Source organism: Trachurus japonicus, chromosome 13, assembly GCF_045865225.1.
Source record: "Trachurus japonicus isolate A0001 chromosome 13, Traja_1.0".
Taxonomy (NCBI): domain Eukaryota; kingdom Metazoa; phylum Chordata; class Actinopteri; order Carangiformes; family Carangidae; genus Trachurus; species Trachurus japonicus.
The window spans coordinates 21,665,543-21,685,277 of NC_140919.1; the positions used below are offsets into that span (position 1 = coordinate 21,665,543).

The 19,735-nt window shown below is 40.8% G+C and overlaps 1 protein-coding gene across 1 annotated transcript; it reads left to right on the forward strand.

The window, feature by feature from the left end:
* The first annotated feature begins 374 nt into the window (after positions 1 to 374).
* On the forward strand, positions 375 to 16,956 carry LOC146975921 (sodium channel regulatory subunit beta-2-like). Its single transcript, XM_085795333.1, has 5 exons — positions 375 to 638; positions 14,587 to 14,747; positions 14,856 to 15,072; positions 16,004 to 16,193; positions 16,756 to 16,956. The coding sequence occupies exons 1-5, from the start codon at positions 563 to 565 to the stop codon at positions 16,763 to 16,765; spliced, it is 654 nt and encodes a 217-aa protein (XP_085651459.1). The 5' UTR covers positions 375 to 562; the 3' UTR covers positions 16,766 to 16,956.
* Positions 16,957 to 19,735: the final 2,779 nt, after the last annotated feature.

The window sequence follows — 19,735 nt, forward strand, 5'->3', positions numbered from 1 at the left end:
GAGAGTGCTGGGTGACATATGTCTCAAAAATCTCTCATATTCACTTTAGTTGAGATGTACTGTAGCGACTTTCTTGGCTATTGGAGTTAACCTGATAAATCAGCCATAATATATTTAGATATTGGTGTATCTAAACATGCTTATTAATATGAAATTGCAACTACCTATCTAAGTGAAAGAAAAATTTAGACAGACAATATAGTCAACATTTGACATTTACACCCATTTTCCTGTTATTGGTTGCTCTTTACATTGGCCCATACAGTATTCATTATTCACTAACCTTCAAGTCATTTGGCTACAACCTATCATGTGCCCTCCCTCTGAGTCTTCCCTCCTGCCATCTCCTCTCAATCCGCAAACAAAACCGACAACCACGAGACCAACCGTCATAAGGCTAAAGACACTGCCAGCCATGTCCTGCCTCTAAAACAAAAAAAAAAAGAGAAAAAAAAATACAGCTTTTTTTAAATTAGCATTTTATAGCACATGCTAAGAGCAGACTTGCTGCTCTTTTTCTATATGTTCATTTTTTTTCCAGCTAAAAAAACGAGGAGAGAAAATGTCTTCCCGCGCGCAGGAGAGAAGCTGTGGCGTTGAGCTGCTGAGCGCGCTGCTGCTGCTGCTCTCGCTGTCCGGTAAGAAACAAAAACAGTCATCGAAGCGATCGATGCTCTGTTACATTGATACGCGGATAAACAGCTCGATAGGATGATAGCCTTCGCGCACTGCTCCACTTTTGGGGCCTTTCCCCCTCGTTTACAACAAATACGTGTGTATGTGTGAATGTGTGAGGGAGGAAGAGAGAGGAGATGGGTGTAATCTGAGATGATGTCGGTTAATTGTTTGCGTCCTATTCCCGCATTTACTCAGTTTGATCAGACCATCCATTAAAATGTCCATAGTGGCCTTCAGCTGTATTACTTCTGGAAGGTCTTGTTTTCCTCCTATGTCTCTGTTTAGCTTGTGTTGACAGCTAAATGAGCGCCCTGTCGTATCACAGCCTTTAAACAGCATTATGATGCACTATATAAAAATAAATATTGGCTTCTGCTACCACACAGTATACTCTAGAGAAATGGATTGAAATAGGCCTGTAATAAGGTTCCCCCAATGTGCTGCTGATATTTATAGGCTGGATATTTAATAGCAGCCTACATATGTGGTCATGTGTAATAGGCCTGTGGATCTCTACAACACATGACTATATGAAACAGTGAGCAGATGTGAACAGGTTGATATCCAGCCCAGACCGGTTCATGGTAAGTCACAGCTGAAGCAGATCAAAAACCAGCTTCCTCACAGCGTGACCCACATCTGATCAAACCCACAGCATCATTACACAAATTGAGACAGGCCTTACACTAAAACCCGAGCTGTCCAGCAGATTTAGAAAGACCAACCTAATCCTGCTTCTCACAAGCCAGTAGAATTAAGCACATCGCCTATAACATACCCCATCCTGCTGGTGATGAATAATTAAATGGTACAGTAAAGCCACTTCCTCTCGTTTCACAGCTGTGAGTGCATAGTACCATAGTAAAGCTCAACAATGACCTTTACTTAGTGAATTAATGAAGTGTCATCGTTATGTCTTGTGCAGAAACTGACATCACATCTGTATGCCGATTTACTGACAAAATTACAACTAGAGTAGAAAACTATCAAAACCAAGGCTGTTGTTACTATGTGTCCAAAATGGTCCCTTGTCCCATTTAATGTTGCCGTTCATTGGATGGATAAATACATAGGAGTGTTCACACCAGTATATTTTTAGCTAGTGTCAGCACCCTTGGCTTCTTCATCTATGCCAAATGAAAACAGATCCCCAAAAGTTTGCTGTTGCTAGGAAGCTGGGTGCAGGGAGATGATACAAACTAAGCTACAGCTTCCCCTTTCTTTCTCTTTTCAATAGGATGGATGTAGCCTTCCTCTTTCCTCTATCATTCATACATATAAGCTACTTTACTGTCCAAAGGATGTTACATAATTCATCTTACAAGCCTTTCAGACCACTTTGCACTTTGATTACCCAAAATCAAAAACAAATCCTTGTCATATTTTTTTAAAAATCTATGTAGGCTTACCCATCATCTAACTGTAACCTTCTTTAACCCCCCCCCCCTTCACAGTTAACTTTAGACTGTCATACGGCCACAAGCTTTATATCTAGACAAAAGATGTTTTGCCACACTCTGAGCTTGATCATAAACACAGTTAAGGTCAATAAAGTTGCGCTGCATATGTGGAAGAAAGAATAAAAGTTGAATCCACTAGGAAGGCTGCATTTCATTTACTGCTTTTCCTATAAACAGGCAGCCGAAACACTCCTTTCTGGGCATTTACTTCAGAAGAGGAGGAAGCACTATATTCATTATATAATGTAATTTGAAAGGACTGTTACATTTTTTCTTTTGTTGTGGGTTTATCAGCAGAGCATGCACCTGTGGTCTAGTTTTCCTATTGACTGTAATTTCTGCTGTGGTTATTATGCAATATTCATTCTGCCCATTAGTGATTTAAGTTCACCCAGCAACCACACAGCTACAGTTACCACAGAGAGGCAGTAGAGGGCAGCAGCACACTGAGAGGAGAGAGCGGGTATAGAGTGCCTAAGCGGAAGCAGGAAGTAACGGTCACCATGGGACCTCAACTCTGAAAAACTCGCCATTCAAATGAACGGGACTGAAAATTTTATTTTGTGATCCGTTTGAATTGCGCCATGAGAAAAAAATATGTCCTCTACCTGTTTAAAACATCACGTTTCATCCCGAGAAATCAGCAGTTTGTTGTAAAGCTATTGTAGAATAAAATTCAGAAGAATCCGTAACCAGAAAGACTACAAGTCGCGTAGGTGATGTCACACACCAAATGCCGCCCTTTCCCGTGTCAGTTGGTGACGTATTTTCTGTGGGACACAGATCTGTAGTCCGTAGAGCGGTCTTTACACAAAATACATTCTTCTGTTTCCGTTTTACGATAAACGGCTGATCTCTCTTCATGAAACGTGATGTTTTAAACAGGTAGAGGACATGTTTTTTTCTCATGGCGCAATTCAATCGGATCACGAAATAAAATTTTCAGTCTCATTCATTTGAATGGCGAGTTTTTCAGAGTTGAGGTCCCATGGCGCCGTTACTTCCTGCTTCCGCTTAGGCTCTCTATAGGCCATAGACTGTAAAAATAATGGACGTAGCGTCCGTGACGTCACCCATTGGTTTTGGGGAGTCGTTTCTGTGACTCAAATATGGCGGCCTGAACAGCGCCATGTTGGATTGGCCGGCCGAGAACCTGCCCACTGGCCTCGAAGCAGCTGTCCACGGAGCTGCTCGGACCTGTCACTCAACGTTTCCGCGCCCTAATTGGCCAGAGTTTTAACCTAATAACAGTAAAACGGTAGAGTTAAAAAAAAATTCACCCCCCTCAGAGTGTGTGCAGGGGTAGAAACTATCGATTGAGACGAAAAAACGTTCTGACATCAGGCTTTTAACATGTTTATTGAGGATGTAAAGTCTGCGATTTTAACATGGGGGTCTATGGGGAATGCTCCCTTCTGACTTCTGTTACTGTAACATGAACGGGCATGAACTTCAAACTGGCCTTTAGTGCAAACCTTAGTGTGTAGAATCATGTCAATGTCAAGTTAAATTTTAACTTAAATTTATCTTCAGTTTAATATTCCTCTAATTGGAGTAACACTGTAACTGACATCATTAAGTTTAAAGCAATGTAGCAAATCCTTTGTTGTTAAAGCAATACTTACCTTTCTGGAACTTTTGCACATTTCTTTGTCTAAGTTAAAATGCTATTAATAATCTGATGATACATTAAAATGTAAGAGAAACCCAACAGGGTTAAAAACTCATCATTTTTTCATTCTCATATAATTCTGAGAAAAGTCTGACCAATAATATTATTCGGTCCGATTAATAAGATTTGACGAGCGACCGAACCTACTTAATATGTAATCACTTTGACATAACACTGTCACTGAGTTCACATTGTTACTGGATCTCCCACCATCAAAACTGAGGACCTTCATGTCCTTCTGTGTGTCCATCTGCTGTAGCTTCTACTCAAATGCTGTAAGTGCTTTTTGGAGGTTCATAATGTACTGTACGTTAAAGCAGCCAGTCTGAATGACTCTGCTATAAGTAGACATGGCTGTCAATAAAACATAAGAGCGACTGGGAGAGGAGCACATCGAACTGAAAGTTCCTTTCAACTGTAACTCAGTCTGGTCAATACTTTCCTTGTATTTTCAGTATTGATCATAAATGAGATTTTAAAAGCAGTATAGGCTCGTAGCTACAGTTATCATGCCTTACACAACCCGGTGAAATAAGGTCAGTATGATGGATAATGAACTCTTGTTTGTGCTTGTGTCTTCTATCTCCCACATATAGTCGTGTTCACTTAACACTAATATTGCACTCATATCAATAACAGACAAATATGCTGTAGGCTCACACAGCATTATTTGTGTTTAGAACTTTCCCAGTCTAGTCAAGACATAATCAGAGCTTTTTCCATCCCACAGGATCTCTGCAACTCCTCCATGAATCCCTGACAGATGTCATATTTTTGTAGTGAGCTGTGTTGACTTTTGACTACCCCCGCTTTCTGGCACCTGAGGATACTGTGCTGCAGTGTGCAGAATGCAGTGCCACTTCCTTCAAAGCAGGGGGCGCTAGAGCTTAGCCGAACAGAGAGCAACTGAATCACAAGTTACTTAACATGACTGAATCTACAAGATACAGAGGCCAACATCTCTCTTACCCCCACAAAAAAGATTTCTGTGGTAAAGCTACTTTTACAAAGCTAATGTTTCACCTTTGCACCAGTGTCCTTCTGATTTTTGGAGGCAAATGCAAAGACAAGATACCTGTAATGTTTTAAGAGAATGTTAAGTAAATAACAATGTATTGTTCCTCACTAAGCTAACAAACCTCCACCAAACATTTGACCTGTGGAATAGAAAACCATTCAACCAGCACTCCTTCACAGACAATGTCCACCGGGCACTTACAAAAAATACAAAACGATAGAACAAGCAATCTGAAACCACATGTTATGGCCTACTGTAACTGCTTGTGGTACAATCACAATTAAGTTAATATTGCTCTGGGGACCTATATGACATTAACAAGTGCCCTCCAGTTAAAATGGATTGCACTGTGGAGGCACTGACGGGGGTAGATCAGAGTGAAAGATGAACAAAAAAACCCAAAAAACATTAGGTCTCTGTTTGAAGCTGCAAAAAGAAGCAGCCACTTGTTTTATCTAAAGACAGACATGTAGGGACATCATATAGTGTCTCTCAACAACACTCTAGTAAAAAATAAAATAAAAAAACCTTCAAGAAGGAGGGTGCATAGTTGATAACCCTGAACTGTCAGTCCACTCAAGACCAGCATTTATGCCATCAAATCACTCAGGACTTGCTCTGATCACACTTTAGTGTTTTAGTTACTTGTCCATGATCTGAGCAAGTCAGTGGTTCTACTATAAGAGGTTGTACTCAATCTGTAAACTATAATTTTGGAACATCCTCTAAATATTTAGCTGCAGCCCTTTTGTGCCCTTAAAACAGCTTTAATCATTTTTAGAAGAGACCTTCACAGAATGCTGTCTGCGGTTTTGTCAAGTTGGACTTGGCAACAAATAAAAAAACTATTATGTTGTTTGAAACTTTCCTGGGAATTCTAAGAGTTGTAGTTTGAGGAAATAAACTTCCTGCACACATACAGACAGTAGCCAGTTCTTCATAGACAAAGGCACCTTATTAACAATGCATTGTGGTGTCTTTCTGACTCAGATGTCCATATGCTGTTTATGCTCTCCCTTTTTATAAAAACATTTGAACAATATATAGCTATAATTTCTATCCTTGTTAAAATATAAGATGTGCACGTCTTAAGAGGTTGTTTTACCTCAAAGATGTGATGACTGGCATTACCCTTGGATGTTCTGTAGTACGTGTCTTCTTTTATCCATCACTGAAGCAGACAGACAGGCTTTACCCTTGTTACACCAGCTCTTGTAAATTAAACCTGATAGGATTACATGGATATGTAAAACCTAATGAAAAGGTGGTCATGCAGAGTTGGAATAGAGGAATGAGGAGGGCAGGGAAGGATGATGTAACAGACCTACCTACGGTTTACCTTTTTTCCCTGCATTGACCTTGTGAGGAAAGCGAACAATGGAGGAAAACAGAGGGACCAGAGAGAGAGAGAAACGCTTAGAGTGCTGAAAAGCGTGGATGGGGGAGAGACAGAAAAACTGTAATTTTGAGGCTAGTAGAGGGGTCGGACAGCAGAGTTACTAGGGAAGAGGCGTGAGAGGTAGTGAGGGAGGTGGACAAAATGGGAGAGGAAAGAGGGAGGGGCAGAGAGAGGGAGGAGTCGCATGAGGCTGTTTCACTGCAGTATTTCATCTGTTAGCAAGTCTCTGTCTCTTTCCGTCTCTGCATCTGCCTCTCTTTCTCACTATCCACGAGACTGCTGAGTCAGCAGGAGCCTGTATCAAACTGTTTCTCCCACTGTATTGCTGTGTTAGACATATAGTAGCAAAGCCACATATATTGATACAGTGTGAATGTGTGTGTATGTGTGTGTGGCAAGGACAGTGGTGTCTCCTTGAAGTGTCAGCTATGTGTGATGATAGGTCAGTAGGGATGACATTGACATAGCACAGCTAGCATGATTAGCTCACTGCTGACAATACACACACACACCTTGTGGGAGGACGTGTATGAATTTGCATGTGTGTGTTTATTTGAGGCAGAGAGAGTAAGAAGCAGGTGCTTCACTGCATCACAAGACACCTGACTGTGGCAAACTGTGCATGGAAAATTTTGTGCGTTTGTGCGTGTGTGTAAATTATACATATGGACGGTGGGTGGGGATGGGGATGTAGCAAGTGCATGGGTGTGTGTGTGTGTGTGTGTGTGTGTGTGTGGTGCAGAGAGAGGCAGGCCTGTGGAGTGGTGCAGCAGCAGTGGGAAGGGAGCCAGAAACACCCGACTGCAGAGGAGAGAATGGTGCAGAGTCCCATCACACACACACACACACACACACACGCACACACGTACTGACAGAGAGGCAGAGATTCTGTCTGGGGAGTGTGAGCCCATGCTGAGACATAATGCTAGAAGGGAGGGGGAAACTTCAAGAAACTAAACAATAATTTCATTTGAAGTAACATTATAAGAAGGCAAATGCTTTTGACTCTCATTGTGGAATGTTAAACTCAAAATTCTTACAAAAGTGGCTTCATGAAGCAGTCCAGGTGCTTTTCTAACACAGTCTTTACTACTACCACTACTACTACAAAACCCATCATCATCTTGAGATGCTCTATCAGTGTTCCAAATGCTATTCCGCAACCCTGATGACTGATGACAACTGCAGAGATTGTAATCACTTTTAACACATTCACACAGTAAATTAAATATATTTCTTCAGTCGATAAAAATGTGGTTAAAGGGATACTTCACCCAAAATCTATAATTAACCAATTTTCTACTCACCGTCATGCCCAGGGATGGTTTGGAGAACTTTTTGAGTTATCAAAACGCTTCTAGGAGTTCCAGGGGGGGCCCGGCTGGCAATGGATTTTCATATAATGGCGGCGGATAGTGCTCACTTTTGAATCGTCCAAAACAAACACTATGAAACATCCAATGTACCTTCACACTGCTCGTCCATACCAAGGGGACAGCTTCCTCTGGGGGCTGGCTCCAGAAGGGAGCAACTCAAATTGAGCCCCATGTTAAAATAGCCGACTTTACAGCTTAAAAAAACATATTTACAGCCTGGTACATTTTATTTTTTTTGTCTCAACCGATAGTTTCTACCCCCGCACACACTCGGCGCGGAAACGTTGAGTGACAGGTCCGGAGACCGCTGCTTCAAGGCCAGTGGGCGGGCCCTCGGCCGGCTAACGGCCGCACCTCTCCAAATATGGCAAGTAGAATCCAACATGGCGCGGTTCAAACCCCCGTTGTAGCGGCACAAAACAGACTCCCCCAAACCAATGGGTGACGTCACGGGTGCTACGTCCATTATTTTTACAGTCTATGGTCCATACTGACACCAAGTGTCCTGAAGCCGCAACATGAAAAAGTTGTTCAGAAAAAATTAATTTGATTTGCTGCGAGATGTTCCACCATGTTTACATCATACATACAGTGGTTTACAACGCGGCGAACGAACATCTCAAAGCAAATCTCGCACATGCGCACAAACATCAACAGAGCCACTGGGAGGCGGGAGCTACTAAACAAGGCTAAAAACAAAGATTCAATTAATATTTTCCAAGCAAATTTTTCATGTCGCGACTTCAGGACACTTTGGTCAGTACAGACGAGCAGTATGGAGGCATTTGGATGTTTCATAGTGTGTGTTTTGGACGATTCAAAAGTGAGCTCTCTCCGCCGCCATTATATGAAAATCCATTGCCAGCCGGACCTCCCCTGGAACTCCAAAAGCGTTTTGATGACTCTGAAAGTTCTCCAAACCCTTCCTTGGCATAACGGTGAGTAGAAAATTGGTGAATTATCGATTTGGGGTGAAGTATCCCATCAAATTCCCACAAATGAGTGACACTCACTAATTGCACCTAATTCAACTTTTTCTGGGCCAAATTTTGTACAAGTGAAATCACAGTGCCAGAAATCCTCATCCACCAGTCATATCAAAGATGAATCAAAATCATACCCATAATAACTGAAAAATTACATTTGACTGTTGTTAGCCTGTTATATTTGACTGTTTTAGTACAAAATTGGAGGCTGATTAAGCAATATATTAATGAAAACACTACAATGAATACATGGTAGTAATATTTCATCCTCATCAAATAGTTAAAGGATCTCGTTCTGTCTGTTCTTTCCTGTACTCACCACAACGGGGTGTTTTTCTTCTTTTTAGTTTCGGATGCTAAGTGGCTAGCTCCAGCCAGTTGGGCCTGTCTTGTCACTTGTAGAGTCCTGGCTGCCTGGAAGAAGAAGTTGTGCTGCTCAGAGGGTGTATTATCATTATTATTATTAGAACCTCTTGTCTTCTAAAAGCTGAAGACTTGTACTGTAGGCAAGACATATAGGTAAACAGCTGTTCCTGACTACATGTGGCAATAGCAAAACTTACTTAAATCTGTTTAGGATGACAGAGAGTAGAAGAAAAAACAGTCCATTATCGCTACCACTACACTGATTATCCATGATATTCCATAAATTGACTTTGACATAATGTTATACATGCAGGGCCGGCCCTAGCATTTTGGTGGCCCTAAACAAGATTTTTGTTTGTGGCCCACTCTAAGCGCAAACACCAAATCACATACACTGCTTAAAACTGAATACAGACATGTTTGATAGACAGACGAAACAATACTCAAGTGTTTTATGTCTAATCTTCTGCTCTAAGCACACTGAGGCCAATTTGTCCTAGAACACTGTATAAAGAAATAATTTAGGCCAAATTTTCTGAAATATTTCAAATCCCTTGTGAAAACACTCCTTCAGTCATGAGAACAAACTCTTTTGGTGCTTGAAATAGTATATGAATACAGTAATAGATAAGTGTAGAAAACAAGTCTAAAATGAAATTTTGTAAAATCGCCTTTTGAGCATAAATGTTGTCATTCTGGCATTCTATTTTCACCAAATGTCTTAAATGTAAGATAAAAGAAGCTGAATATTGACTTCAAAGCTTCATCAGATTTTTTAAATGAGAAATTAGCTTTTTTTCCCTCTTCAAACAAAAATATTTACTAAATAAATGGAACTGTTGTGCAATGAAATAAATAAATGGAAAACACACAATTTACATTGTTCATATAATGTGTGTTGTCACTGTGTCTGTGCTGTGTGAAAGGTTAAAAAGAAAGTGTAAGAGCTCAACAGGTCTGTATACAGAGCTGGAGCTGAGTTTAAGTCTGAACTTTCTCATATATATATATATATATATTTTTAAATAATCATGCTCATCAGATGAGTCAAAACTTTCAGCGTCTGAAGCACCGTCATCACTGATTCTCTCTCTCTCCTAACGATTCTGCGGGTTTGAAGCTTCACCGTTGTTTTAATTGACAGGTTCGGTCTCCTCTGCCGTCTCTCTCCATGCCAGCCGCTGTAGGTAAACCGTGGAGCTAAAACTGTGATAGGAAGGACCTTAGTGATCCCAGAGTGCCAATTGGTTGGCCGAAGTTGACTGACAGGCGATTCAACCAATCACGTATGCTCAAGTTGACGGACAACGGATTCAACCAATTACGCACAGATGCGTGCACTATACTCTGTTATTGGCTCTCAAACCCTGGCTGTGATTAACGTAGGTCATCGAGGGCGGGTGTATTTGAAAGAGGAGAGCCGTCCCTCGGTCACAGGAGCAGTTAAACCGCGTTTCTACGGCGTAAAATGGCCGAAATGTAAACAAAAACATATCAAGACCGTCGCGTAAACGCGCGCGCCGACCTCAGTGTTAAAATGACTTGAATTGAACCCCAGTACCTTTCTGATCATGTGGCCCCACCTGACGGCTGAGGCCCTAAATAGCCGCATAGAGTGTTTATGCCAGGGGCCGGCCCTGTATACCTGAACGGGAGCGTGCCTATGTTCCCACAGCCCTATGTTCCCTCAGCCCTATGTTCCCTCTGGACTCTCTCTACCTATCTGGACTCTACCTATCTGGCCTGTCTAGCCTCTACCTGGTCTTTTTACTAAACTTAACCAACTCCTTTCTTCATTGCCTAAACCCAACCAATGGTGGGACCAAAGGGCTGAGGGAACATAGGGCCTAATTTTCAGTGACAACAAAAGTTAGAAATGAGGGAACATAGGGCTGAGGGAACATAGGGCTGTGGGAACATAGGCATGACCCCACATGAACAACAACTTTAAAAATGAAATCCCTGTTTCCATGTGGAAAGCAGCAACACATAGTTAGATAAAAAATTATGCTTAAGCAAATATAGTGCCTTCCTTTTGAAAATATGTGTGAGCTTATTTTTTGTTCTCTTGACATAACCATAGCTTGATGAATGCAATAATGCAATCCAATTAGAAAATATAGGTTCTTGCAGATTTAAATAGATTAAAGAAACAAGCTGTGACACAACACTATCTCTGTGCTGTCCATGTTTTGAACAGACAGTACACAGCAGGCATATTGGCTGATCCACAGCCACTTTGCATGACTTGCCCACATTTAAATCTGTTCTGAGAGTTGAAGACGTCACATCAAATGACTGTCAGCCTAAAAGACAGCACTCGCCAGATGGAGTGTAGAAGAGTCAGCGGTTACACAGAGAAACACATCCCCATTATATGTCGGCAAGTTGAACTGCACATTGAAGTATTCTTTGGGTTGTTTTGCAGCATGTTTTATTAAACCTGAAGTTTTAAAATATCCTTGTTTCAGGTATGAAATCAGAAACATGTCGATGAGGCTAGATATAACACATTAGAGGGGTGGACTTGATTTACTGTAGGGGTCCCAGCTGTTTGTATTCCCCTGCAACCTGGACAGGTGGAAAAATGAAGGAAGGTTGGAGATGGATGGAAAAGAAGGAGGGGGGTGGCTCAACTTACCCCGCTCCTATGCTCAACTTACCCCACACAGGGTAAATTGTGCCACAAAACCACTTTTTTGGACATGCTTATATTATCAAAACAGTTGTGTTTACCCTCATTATGCTTGTTTGTAGGGATGCACAACACACTATATTAGTTAGCAACAACACTATAATTGCCTATCTAATCTAATGGTTTTGGACTCATCTTGATCAATTTAAAAGACTTTCTCATTTTTAAAGAGGAATTGTGCAGGATTTTTAGCTTAACTATGCCACATTTTTTTTTACCTTAATTAAACAGCTTTGGAGTAATTGTGATGGTTGAATAAATGACATGTAACTTGTTACGAGGGAGAATGGAGGCTCTCTGCCTTCCACCTAGCGTTGCTTGGCTGAAAAACAACTTTGCAAGTTCACTGCTGCCACCCTGGTGTCCCAGCTCTTGTCTCTGCGCACCGCAACACAAACGCGCCCCATAACCTGTAATCTCTTGTTTATGACAGATAATACTACACAAATACACATCGTAACATCGTATATGATATATAACTTTATTTACCGCTCTATTGATTGATTTCTCGCCGGCTTCGTTGTAAACAAATGCACATGGCCAGTAGGAGGGTTTAAAGGGATAGTTCAACATTTTGGCAAATTGGCCCATTGCCATAATCGCTATAGTCATAGCAGTAGGTTCATTACCTTTAATTGTAGGTGTAAGCTATTTTCAGTACGGCGGAGCGCAGCAGCTGGCTGCTCAGAGCTACGCTATGGAGGCTAAGGGAATTTCTTGGTTTCCCTCATTAAACTCATCAAATTCAACATCCCAAAACTCCACAGCGCTTTTGTAGACAAGTTGTGACCTGCACAACCACCACGCTATGAGATAATGACGGAACGATACGAAACGGAGCCGTTTTCGAGGTAAATACAGGGTAAATACGGAGACTGCTTGCTGAAAAACTGTCCCTGAACGCAACGCGCATCAGCGGTTTTGTATGAATTTACCTCGAAAACGGCTCCGTTTCGTATCGTTCCGTCATTATCTCATAGCGTGGTGGTTGTGCAGCTCACAACTTGTCTACAAAAGCGCTGTGGAGTTTTGGGATTTTGTATTTGATGAGTTTAATGAGGGAAACCAAGAAATTCCCTTAGCCTCCATAGCGTAGCTCTGAGCAGCCTGCTGCTGCGCTCCGCTGTACTAAAAATAGCTTACACCTACAATTAAAGGTAACGAACCTACTGCTATGACTATAGCAATTATGGCAATGGGCCAATTTGCCAAAATGTTGAACTATCCCTTTAAGTTGACTTTAAAGAGGAACTACGCAGGATTTGTAGCTTTACTATGCTATATTTTACCTTAATTAAACCGCTTTGGAGTAATTGTGATGGTTCAATAAATGGCTTAACTTGTAATGAGGGAGAGTGGAGACTCTCTCTGCCTCCCACATCGTGCGTGTCACGTAAAGCACAGCATACACTGTGCGATTGTCGGCTCGTTTTGAGCCGATTTTACAGTCATGCGACTATTTTTTGGATCGGGCCGAATTTCGTAGCCTCGTAAACCAGCCTCTCGCGGAAATGCATTTCATTTCATTTCTCGGGAGAGTCTGGCCCCAGTCGGTCCCTGATTGGCCAACGTGCTGTGTCAATCACAGCGGGCGACGCTGATTGGCTCGGCCTTCTGAGGGTTTCAGTCCAAACGCTTCGAATGGAGATGAGGCCAGGCTCTCCCTCGGAATGAAATGAAATGCACTTCCGCGAGAGGCTGGTTTACGAGGCTACGAATTTCGACCCAATCGTGGGTCGTGCTTCGTGCAGTATACGTGGGGGTAACGACGAGAGATTAAAACCTCACGACGAACTCCCGATCACAAATCGTGTGCTCGCAAGAAAATCAAACTTGTTTGAAATCCTGGTCGCTCCTCGTGAAGGTATCGCACAGTAGAAGCAGTGCCACGACCCGATTTGCCTCATCCTCTCGCAGAGAGCATGCACAATCTCTGATGTCACGTCAAAACACGGAGGCACATGGCGGCGCAGAGACTCTTTTTTTTATATTTTTTTTATAGACTCATCTGGACCTTAACATTAGCTAATGCTAGCTAATTAAGGAGCTATTGTTTTTAGCCCCTGCTGCTGTCATTTCGTGTGTGTGTGTGTGTGTGTGTGACTGCGTGTGACTGACTGCTGTGTGTGTGTGTGTGTGTGTGTGTGACGGGTTCATCCTCTTCTTCTACTTCTTTTTGACGTTGCAGTTCCGGTATACAGAAGTCCGACGTGAGTATTATGAACGTATAGTGTGAGCAGTCAGGTCGCATCAGAGCATCGGGTCGTACAGTGTGAGATCATTACTCGTGGGCTGCGAACTTTTGAACTCAGCGATCTAGTCGTGCAGTTTGAGATGGGGCTGAATCAAACGATTTAAAATATCGCACAGTGTATGCCCGGCTTTATTGCGTCTCTTGACCGAAAACCAACCTTGCGAGATCAGGCCGTCTCCCCGGTGTCCCAGCTCTTGTCTGTGCGCACCGCAACACAAACGTGCCTCTTAACTGGTAATCTCTCGTTTATGACAGATTAAACCGCACAAATATATACGTCGTAACATTGTATATGATAAATAACGTCATCTACGCTCTACTGATTGATTTCTTGCCAGCTTCGTTGTAAACAAATGCACATGGCTAGGAGGAGGCTTAGCAAAACAGCGGAAAAGCGACCGGACTTACAGTTCCTCTTTAACACCACAGATGCTTAACTTGTGCAGTGGATTTCCCTTTTAGTGTTTAGATATATTTCTTCTGATACATCTTGGCCAATTATATATTCATAAACACAATCTACTAATTTATCTATCTGTCCTAATATAAATCATGCATTGATAAATGTGTTTATTTGCTTTAAGTTCTGATAAATATTTTGACAAATTTTTTTAAGCCTTTACCACTCATATTTTATTGCTGTTGATGCTTGCATTATTACTAATGTTGTTTTAATTTTTAGGTTGTTCAAGCATGGATGTGCTCGCGCCCAGTTACATTAATGCACTGAATGGAACAACAGTCAAAATCCCCTGCACATTCACTTCCTGCTACAAGATGGATACTACCAAATTTTCCATGAACTGGACCTACCAAGAATCACAAAATGATACAGAGGAAAGGGTAAAATGGCTAGTCTTTACATATTTCAAAACCCCTCAAACATGATGCATGTACATCTTAAATCCAATTAGACAGTTGTAAACTCTAACTCTCTTTCTGTCTCCATAGTTTATGACATACTACAGGAAAAAAGGCATGATGCCTCTGCGGTCGGACCGGTTTGGAGAACGGGTGACGTTTGTTGGAAACTTGGATAAAAATGACCTGTCAATCACCCTTTCAGACGTTCAGGTGGACGATGTTGGAATTTACAACTGCTATGTGAGGAACCCCCCAGACCGCATCCAGGGACATGGCGTCATACAGTTCAATGTTGTCACCGAACGTAAGACACTAACCCTACCTTTTGAAGACACAAAAACTGTAATTGTCTATACAACCTAAAACTTGTTTTTGTTGGGCAATGAACACTCAACCAATATGCAGACAGCATTACAAGTGGGGAGGTTCCCATACCGATACCAGAATCGGAAATGCCTCCGATAGCCTACATCAAAAAATGCCAGACCAGCTATCTGGCAATTATGTGAATCTATACATCTTTAAAGGCATCCTTTCCCCTAAATTCATTCAGTAGTGGCACACCCCCACTACAAGAATATAAGAACCACTGCTAAAATTCCACATGGTCATTAATCTCAGTTATAATGAAAGGCTCCTTCAGTATTTACTGGTGCATTATGTGAGCTCGCCAACCTGATGTTAACTTGGGGTTGTTCTGAGTCATTGATGGCCCTCAGCGTTCAACAACTTAAATAATCGGATATGGTATCAGAAAGGAAAAAATGGTATCAGAACATCTCCTTGATATTTACCAAGATTTTGGGCATACAGTACATTAAAGACTGCAGTGTCCAAAATACTGCTTGAAGCTATTTCCTCCAAATGCAGTGTATGGTTTGTGTTGTCAAAAGGGGTGAGAAACTACACCCATGTCTTTCAGCATCTGGACATTAAGGATAAATGCCATACAATAATCCTAACGTACTCTGTGTGTGTGTGTTTCCTGAAGCGTGAGGACCTAGTGGTGATGAGTCAGCTTTTCACTTATTAATGACCAACAAGAGGGAGAACCTAGTCTCTCAGCATCTCTCTCTCTCTCCAACTCACGCACACACTCACACTCTGACACAGGCTAACTCAGCAGCACTTTCTTTCTTTCCACTCTGTTTAATCAGCCCGGTAGAGCTTTCAGCCAGCACTGCACTTGTCTCCATCCTTTGTCTACAAAATATTTAACCCTCTCCTCTCCTCAGTTCCCCCTCCAAGGGATTCAACTATTGCTGTTGCGATTGGGGCGTCAGTGGGTGGAGCGTTAGCTCTGCTGATTCTATCCATGGTAGTAGTGAAATGTCTTCGTCGACACCGGAAACAGGAACTGATTTCAGAAGAGAAGATGGAGGAGGAGGGAAAACTGGAGGCTGAGGGTGCAGAGGAGGGAACCAAGTAAGAAATCTCACTATAACATTTAGCAATCGCATCTTTAATTAGTTAATCAATCACATATTTAATTAGTTAATCAATACTCAATCAGAATTATGTGCCGATCGGCAACAATCCTCTAAAACAACAAGTCAGTGATGCTCAACTGATACTACTATGTTAGTGAAACCCCCACGTGTTAATCAGCTACCCTTGCACACAAGTCGACATAATGCCACTGAATTTAGAGTTGCAGCTGCCTTCTGTGATATGTATTTAAAAACCTAAATTTTATAGTAGAGACTTGTTCATCAGTATCGACATATCTTAAGATCTAAAACAACAGGTTCTGTCCACAATATTTACAGAAAATACATTACTTTAGCTGTGCTCTTCTCTACTATAACTGAATTACAAACCTTATAGCCTGAGCCTGTGAATATTCTCATTCATCCAGGTCATAGTTATCTCAAGGAAATTGCATTTGATTTAAATTTCCTTGAGATAACCTTAAATCTTCTCTCTGTGTTGACTGAAAGCTAACCTACTATCTTGTTGTTGGGCACCTCTTCTCATATATTTATAGACAACCATAGCTGGGTCATCTGATTGAACCAGCAGAATGTGGAGCTCTCACCCTCAACACCTCCTCTGGTAAATACTTGATCATGACCACGAGTCTGGACTGTTGTTGCTGACTGTCATGAACACCATGTCTATTAAAGAGCTTAGCAAAATACCAGCCAAAGGCAAACCAAACAGTCAAGACATTGGTGTATTTGCATGCTGCATGATGCTTAAAGGGTTTCAAAATTTGGATCACTCTACCTGCTAAGTTTATCTCTTGCAAGGTTTATTTATTGGGGCATCTAACAAGCATTTTTACCAATTTAAGTCAAAATATTGTTTATCTTTCTCTCTTTCTTTTCAGATGTGTACCCCTCCCAACCCCACTTCCTGGAGTTCTGCCGTAACCACTGGGTGAATCATTGTCCACTGATACTTCCATCTCCTCTGCATGTGTGTCTGTCTGTGTGTGTGTGAGCCAGTGCACATGAGTGTGCTGCTTTGTATGTATGTGAAATGTGTATGTGTACTGAATGTGTCTAGGTGTGTGCGCGTAATTCTGTGCACCTGTGTGAGATGTGTCTCTTTCCATGAAATAAGGCAGGGAACACTTTTCTGCATCTTAACCATATTACTATTTTCATGGCTACAAGTCAAAATCAAACATTAGTGGTCTCATGATGGCGTTTTCATAGCACATTATAGACAGACTAAGGCTGGGCGGTATGACCTAAAATATTTATCATGGTGTACTTTGAGTATGAAATGGCAAAGATATCACAGCATCCCAACCTCTAATCTTTGCTCTAATACTTTAATAGCTAACAGACTCTAGGGCTTTGGGACTATCTATTACTTGAAGTCCATTATTATTCCACTACTAATAAAATTAAAAGTGGTCATATAAAGCTTCATTACTGATGGAAGTTAAAAGCCTTGACACTGCCAAGCAGATGTTGTTGCTGTGTGTATCTGTTGTGTGATGGGAAATTGTGCCATTTGCTCCACTCTCTCACAACAGCTGCAGCCCAGCTTTGGGATTTTGTTTTGAGTAAAGTGTTGGTTAATTGGTTATACTGTGAATCAACTGCTTTAAAAGTCTATATTGGTACCATGTCTTAACATAGTTGTCCTTCCACATGTGGCTTTTGCAAAATGGTGTCTCTGTGTCTAAATGGTGTCAAGTTTAAACATTCCTATAAATTGTGAAGGTTTTTCTGGCAAAAAACTGTTGTCATAAAAGGAAAAGCACAGGTCATGCTAATCCCATTAGTACTGGCTCTGGTTTGTTGCTGGCGCAGTAGATTATGACACCACACTGTATTCACTATACAGTACCCTCAAAACATCTCTCAATGAAACAAAAAAGTAATATGCTCTCACTATAAAATACACTTATGTTTACTGAAGGAAGGGAGTAGCAGGAATAGGAAGTAGTGGCTGAGTGAATTGGATTTTAAAGAGACCCAGCGTGACAGTTACACAAGCATACATTATACCAGGATCCTGAGCCTGAAGCTAAAGCAGCTAAATGGAATTTTGCCATTGATAATTTTATTTTTTAAAACTGTGCTTTTTCTTCTGTGACAAATCAAAATATCTTCTCTTCAAAGGGCACGTGAAGCAGCATGTTTTACAATTATCTCTTGGTCTTAGGTGTATTTTGTTTGTTTTGATTTCTTAATTCACTTTTTGTTAACATGGAAAAGTATGTGTGAGAAGTGGCACTCCTGCTCAATGACACAAATAAGAGCAGCTGCACCGATTAACATGACGAGTTGTAGTGATGCTTTCAGAGCACTTCATGTGACCTTATATCTACAATTTATTCTATACTAGTACAAACAGCATAGCCAAATCTTTATATCTCTAGAATGGGTTTGTCATTACAGGTTATACCGTCCAACCCTTTGCTGGGCAGCGGGCCGGGTATGATATGTTACTGAACTTGAATACAAAGGTTTCAATGGTTATCACTGGTCATACAAAACCATGGATTTTTGTAACTGCAATACATCGTACAACCATATGCATACTGTCCCTCTCCGAATATTTCCCTACAATGCATTTAAGGCAGAAACTGGAGGACCGTGTGGCTCAAGTTAAATAAGATGAATTACTGAACATATCAAAGACAATTTAAAGTGAAAATCTCACATTGCACCTACAATCATACAAGTCAACCTTTGCTAATAATTCTAAAGATGAAATTGGTTGAAGGATGTCTAAACAAGGGCCTATAATACATAATAGTTAAACAATAACCTTTATGATGACAATATCACACACAGATAAGAGGTTAGTTCCACTAAATCATAATATTAATACAATGTTTACACTCACAGCTACAGAGAACAGCTTATTGAAGGTTTGGTTTTGTTGGTGTCTCACCTCAAATTGTAGCTACCTATCTAAACAGGTTGATTTTTTTTTTATGCCAAATTAAGCATGTAAAATATACCATAGTGCCATGAATGCATATAAAACAGTGCATATCAGAAACTAATACACTAAGTTTTGTTCTGTTTGTTTCCCCCCTAAAAAAAACACAGCCATGTCAGTCTAAGCATGTTTAAGCTTTTTTTCATTTTTCATTTTGATACATGCATATATATATATATAGTATATTTTGCTTGTGTATGTAATTTGGTATTTTGTTGGAGTTTCAGACAACTTGCCTTGCGTTAAATATAAACATCAAAATCTTAAATATTTCATATCATGAAAAACACACCCATACAAGCTCTTAGAATCTGAATCTTGTTATTCTAACTTCAACCAGAATCCAGCTGGACCAATTTTATAGAGATTTTAATGCATTTTAAAGTGATTACACCTCAATACAATACACTTTTTGGAGTCTATTTTAAAGTTTATTAACAAATTAAAAGTTATATAAGATACAATATTTAAACATTATATCTAACACTGTCTCTAAAGTAATGCCTTTACCTCAACAATGGTGTTTTAAATTGTAGATATTATTTTGCACATTAACA